The 6,294-nt window shown below is 42.4% G+C and overlaps 1 protein-coding gene across 1 annotated transcript in view; it reads right to left on the bottom strand.

Annotated features, from left to right (window-relative positions):
- Positions 1-314: 314 nt before the first annotated feature.
- Positions 315-6,294, bottom strand: part of ACSM1 (acyl-CoA synthetase medium-chain family member 1) — a 39,595-nt gene continuing 33,615 nt past the window's right edge. The window contains exons 10-13 of the mRNA XM_008584813.1: positions 4,694-4,821; positions 3,321-3,420; positions 2,348-2,467; positions 315-401 (exon numbers count right to left, since the gene is read on the bottom strand). Coding sequence (XP_008583035.1) covers positions 315-401; positions 2,348-2,467; positions 3,321-3,420; positions 4,694-4,821 — 435 coding nt within the window. The remainder of the gene's footprint in view (positions 402-2,347; positions 2,468-3,320; positions 3,421-4,693; positions 4,822-6,294) is intronic.

Genomic DNA, 6,294 nt, shown 5'->3' with positions numbered 1-6,294 from the left:
CAGAGGGAAGGCGTTTAGCACAGGTTCATTCACAGAACAAATGCATAACACAAGGGTGCTGTTGGCGTTGCTGTTAGCATTTTATTACCTGCAACTCCAAGCCAAGTGCTCACTTGAGCAATCCAAAAGGAACAGAGGACTTGGGATAAAGATAGTAACTGAATTTAAGTTAAAAGAACAGTAACTTTGGAATCTTGGCACTCCTAATACACTTCCTAATCAACGCTCTTAACAATCTACCCTCACCCCCATCATCGTGGGGAAACCGAGGCAGCCAGGGAGTTGCCCAAGGTGGGTTCTGAGTTTACTGCTGATTACATCAGACCATGTTCCTTGTTCCAAAGTTCCTTCCGTTTGATCTTGCCAGTGACGGTTTTGGGCAGCTCTGGGACAAACTCCACCTGGTTGAGAGAGAAAGCAAATCCATTCTGACTCAGTCCGGCTGTCGTTTCCTACCAATTCCCGCACTCCCCTCCTGTGCCCCTTCACAGTCCCCCACACAGGCTGACACTATGTGGTGGCCCTAATGGGGTTGATTGATCAAGTATTTGAGGTTCTTCTTCTGACCCCTGAAGTTGGGTGCAGCCATGTGACTTACTTCAACCAATGTAATGTGAGTGGAAGTGAAGCGTGTCACCTCCAGGTCACTCAGCCTGGCCATCCTCTCCTCCGTTTCTAACAGCACCTGGCAGGAATCTAGATGGTGGCTGCTCCTTCATCCTGGTCTCATGGTGAGGAAATGGGACACTGAGGTTCCAGGAGAGACCTCACTGGTACACACCATCTCTTCTACTCCCTACAAAGCAGCCTAGCCAGAAGCATGCTCTTCAGAAGCATGAACTTTGTTGTGAGACACACACAGGTCTGAGATCCAGCTCTGCCTGTTATTACCTGTAAGCTCAGGCAGTTTACTTTGAGTCTCTGAGCCTCAGTTTTGTCTCTGTAAAATGAGCTGCTTATACCATCTCAGGTTGTGGAGAGGATTAAATAAAATAATATTACATTGAGTCCAGGACTGGGCACACGTAGTAAGTGCTCAGTAAACATTAGCCACGTAGCTTTGTAATATGCACTGTTGTGGAGAGGATTAAATAAAATAATATTACATTGAGTCCAGGACTGGGCACACGTAGTAAGTGCTCAGTAAACATTAGCCACGTAGCTTCGTAATATGCACTGATTGTAAACATTCAGACAATGCAGCAAAGTACTACGAAGGAAGAAAATGTTAACTTTTGACATTTATGTATCCCTTCACACTTTATTTTTAAACAAATGGAATACTATTATGTATGTTCTCTTAATACCTACTTTTATCTTAATAATATATGTTGAGATATTTTTCTCAAAAATAAAAAATCTGTACTATGATTTCAAATTACAGGATAATAATCAATATCATAAATAACTTAATCATTTCTCTATTGTTCAACCTTTTTGTAGGTTGCACACAGCACTTAATACAAATGAATTAACATAAACATACAAAATGTATTGTGTGTTATAAGGATAAATATCATCCTGCTAATTTTTGTTTGTTATATGTGTGTTTATATGTATTGGCTTGAAAATTGAACGTATTTCTCACTGTGGATCATTCATAGTTTGGATGTGTCTTCCCCAAAACTCATGTGGAAATCTGATGCCCAGTGTGGCAGTGTTGGGAGCTGTTTTGAGTCATGGGGTGGATCCCTTATGAATGGATTAATGCTCTCCCTTGGGGTTGGGGGTAGAGAGTGAGATCTTGCTCTGTTAGTTCCTGTGAGAGCTGGTTGTTTAAAAGACCCTGGCACTTCCCCTCTCGTTCTCTTGCTTCCTCTCGCCATGTGATCTGCTTGTACCCGCCGCTGCCGGCTGCTTTCCGCCACGATTAGAAGCAGCCTGAGGCCTGTGCCAGATGTAGCTGTCCCAGAATCATGAGCCAAATAAACCTTTGTTCTTTATAAATTACCCAGTCTCAGGTATTCTGTTATAGCAACACAAAACCAGACTATGTTTATGATCATGTTTTAAAAAGTTTGGAAGTAGCTAATTTAAATTTCTTTTTCAGATTTTGCAAGATTATAAGTAGTTTTTTTTAATATCTTTGGACACTTGTCTGATTTTTTCTTTAAGTTAATGTGCCAGCAATGGATTTATGTGGGTTTCTGACACAGGATAGAGGCTCCCATCTGATTGATTAGGTGGGCTCTGCTCCACCCCTACCCGAATTGCTTCTTCTGGGGAGGCAGTGCAGTGCTGTTGGCTGCCTGGCTGCCCCCTCCAGGGCCACCCTGTGAGACATGGGGCAGCCGAGCACCAGGCACCGCTTATGGGGACCAGACCCCATCCATCTGCCCTCACTCACCTTCCTTGGGTACTTGTATGGGGCTGTCACTGACTTCACGTGCTCCTGCAGCTCCTTGATGAGCTGGTCCCGGTCATGAAACATGAACTCTGGGGTCAGGACAATAAATGCCTTCACCACCTGCAGAACGGAAACAGAGACTCACAGTGAATGCCAACCTGTTATATGGTTAAAAAGGAAATGAATGGGAAGGTGAGTTGACACTTGAGCCTATCGTAGTTAAGAGCACAGGGCCTTTGGAAAAGGACAGAACCAGTTCAAATGGGGGAAAGTTCAAATCCCTATACTTCTAATTTCCACTCTATGCCTTGGAAAATTTCTTAACTTCTCTTGATCTCATTTCCTTCTTTGTGAATTGGGGAAAATGAAGGGTTGCTCCTTATAGTGTTTCTGTGAAGATTCTATGAGATAATACATAAAAAATATCTGGTTAATTTAAATTTATTATTATTCCCATTACCGTTATTAATTCATCATCACTTTTATTATTATAGTATATACAGTTCTGTGCCTGGAACCCAGTGAGCATTTAATAAGCGTTGGTAATTTATTATTTTTACATTAGCAATTATATCCCCGTAGAAGCTTCTCAGTAAACACTTGCTGTATGAATGAATGTGGGCTCTGGGGACACGTTGCTTCGATTCCTATTCTGGCTGTACCCCTTATTAGTTGTGCGGTGAGAGCAAGTTACTTAGCCTCTTTCTGCTTTTCTTATCTATAAAGAGAATATAATAACAGTTCTTAGATTATATATGTGACAGTTAGATGATTCTGCACATAGTACGTGCTCACTCAGTATTACACCGATCATTTTCAGAGCTATAGATGAGGCCGCAGTGCCACCTGGTGACCACACGGTGTAAGTGCACATGCACACCTGCTCTATCCTCCCTCCACCCTAGGTCCGAGGCTGCGTAGATAAGGCCTTCCCAGTGCCCACGCAGACACACGACCTCCGTGTTCTCCTCACCTCCCCTCGAGTTGGGTGCGGGCTGCCCACCACGGCCGACTCGGCCACCGCCGGGTGCTCCGCCAAGGCGCTCTCCACCTCCACCGGCCCAATGCGGTACCTGGAGGATCAGATGCCAGGGCTGGGGTGAACCAGGTCCTCAGTTCTCACACACTGGAGGGTCATGTCTTCCCTCGGCACGAAGGGTAAAGGTCATAGGGAACCAGAGACTCGTGACCTGACTGTGTTATGGGCCCAAATGCGAAGCCCTGGACGCTCCCTGCTGAGAAACACAAGGCGCAGATGCTCCCCGGGGCGTCTCATCTCCTGCCTCTGCGGAAGGAGGGGGGCCAATGCTTTGCCCTCCCAGAGCTCTGGGGGCCTGGCCCAAGCAGCTTCCCCCACCACCAAATGTCTTGGAAGCCTCGAACTTTCTCTTAAATATTCGTGCAAATTCTGCATCCTATTCCCCATTGTATCATCATGTTTACTTTATTTGATTTCATTGTTTTGGCTTTCATTGTATATATTTAAGGTGTATCACATGATGTTTTGATATATACACTTAGTGAAATGGTTACTGCAGTCAGGCAAAGTAACATGCATCACAGAATTACCTTTTCTGTGTCTATGCTAAGAGCATTTAAAATCTACTCTTAGCAAATTTCCAGTATATGATATATATAAAGATATGGATATATAGATGAGAGAGGTCAACATGTTTCAGAAACAAAAGGCTCAATTTCTTTGAAATATCCAGAAGAAATTGTTACTCTAGTTAATATGTCTTTAAAAAAAAATCATGTAGGAGTTAGGGACACAGGCTCAGGGTATTCTTACCTTGGTTCAAATCTGGATACCACCCTGTACTATCTTTGAGACTTTAGGCAAAGTTTTCCACTGGTCGGTGACCCAGTGTCCTCATCGGTAAAACAGGAATAATAATCGAATCTCCCTTCCCACATTGAGAGTTGGGTTATACAAAGCACCAAGGAGAGTGTTTTCACATAGTAAATGCTCCATAAAAGTTAGTTACTATTATTTTGTTTCTCCTTTGACATCTTGTGCTGCATTAGAGGAGAACAGACATAAAATAAGCTCCTCCAGCCTATGGGGACCAAAGTAAAGTCTCTCTTTCCAGTCTCACCCCCCACTCTCTTTAAATTGCACTATGTCTTATCATGGTTCTCCTTCCAGACCCTGTTGAATTTCGTTCTGATGGATTCCTCTGGACATAGTGGTTGGGGGCAGTGCATAGATGCCCCGAATCAGGACACCATGGACATGGCTCTGTTCCCAGTTAAGCTGAGGGTCCCATCAGAATGTCTGGGTAAACAAAATCCCGCAGGATATGTGAGGGTGACAAGAGCCAGCCCAGAGTCAGCCACACCTACCCAGAGGCATTTATGATGTCATCATTCCTCCCCAGGAACCAAATGTAGCCCTCTGAATCAATGGTTGCTCTGTCCCCGGTGTTGTAAAAGTCCCCACATTCCACTTCGGCTGTCTTCTCTGGGTTACCCTGCAAAGAGAACAGAACCCTTTTGTTGAAGGCAGTGAGTTTAAAGATGATGAGCTACAATCTCGGGTGCAATCCGGGTCTGAATTCTACCTTGGACTCTACCACGTACCTGGATATGCTTTGTAATCTCTTCAATTCTGTTTTCATTACAATGCAAGCTAGTGCTCAGTTAGCAAATGTTAATAGGCCAATTTTATGACAAATTTTAAAAATAACAACTCACTCCACTAGAATAAAATTTCCATTATAGCGTGAATTCTGTTTAATTTGTTCACTGCTACAAGCTCAGCATTCACACAGTGCCCGAATGAATGAATTCATTCACTGAATGAATTTTCTTCCCAGAATAGTATCTCCTTTGAACTTCACAGACAGCCTATGAGGCTTGTATTTTTTTAAGTAAACTTTTCATTTTAAGTTAATTTTAGATGTGCATGCAGTTATAAGAAATAATACAGAGTGATCCCATGTACCATTTACCTAGTTTCCCACAGTAGTAGGTAATGTCTTGCAAAACTATAGTTCAATATCACAATCAGGATATGGAAATTGATAGAATCAACCGATCTTACTCAGATTTCCTGTTTTACTTGTGTATGTGTGTGTGAGGATATTTAGTTATATGCAATTTTATCACGTGTGTAGGTGTGTGGATTCACCACCACAGTGAAGTTACTGAACAGGCCCGTCATCAGGAGAATCTCTTATATACCCACACCTACTTTATTCTGTCTCACTCCTCTCTCTCCATCCCAACCCCCTTGGCAATGACTAATCTGTCCTCTCTTTTAATAATTTTGTTGTTTCAAGAACGTTACATAAATGGAATCATATAGTATGTAACCTTTTGGGACTGGCTTTTAAAAAAAATTTCTCAGTATATTTCTCTGGAAATTCATCCAGGTTGTTGGCATGCATCCATAGTTTGATCATTTTTATTGCTGAAGTGTTCCATGTTATGGATTACTTCAGTTTTTTAAAAATCATTCATCCACTGAAGGGCATCTGGGTTGTTTCCAGTTTTTGGCTATTGTGAGTGTGCTAAGAACATTTGTGTTCATGCTTTTGTGTGAGGCTGGCATTTTTTTGTGACCCGTTTCACATAAGAGGAAACTGGTGCTCAGAGAGGCACAGTAATTTGCTCAAAGTCACCCAGCTGGTCAGTGAGAGGGTTGGTATTTTAATTTAATTCTTGCTTCACAGCCTATTCACTTGATCCCTAAATATAATCCCTCTTGTGCAACATAAAATGATTTCAAGAGGTACCTGAAAAAACATTTTAAAATCATTGAATCCCATCCCTTTTTGGATTCATTTCCAATTATTCTGATTATGTCAAGGAGACTCCTGGTTCGGTTGCTGACATGTTTGTAAAAGCTCTGGAAGTACCAAGAGGAAGATAAGCTTCAGGGTCAGAGCTTTCAGCAGGAAGAACTTTTTAAAAACATAGTTATGTTTATAATTGCCTTCTGT

Source organism: Galeopterus variegatus, unplaced genomic scaffold (assembly GCF_000696425.1).
Source record: "Galeopterus variegatus unplaced genomic scaffold, G_variegatus-3.0.2 Scaffold3380, whole genome shotgun sequence".
In the NCBI taxonomy this organism is placed as follows: domain Eukaryota; kingdom Metazoa; phylum Chordata; class Mammalia; order Dermoptera; family Cynocephalidae; genus Galeopterus; species Galeopterus variegatus.
Note: the sequence above shows the minus strand (reverse complement) of the source record. Positions and strands in the feature narration are given on the sequence as shown.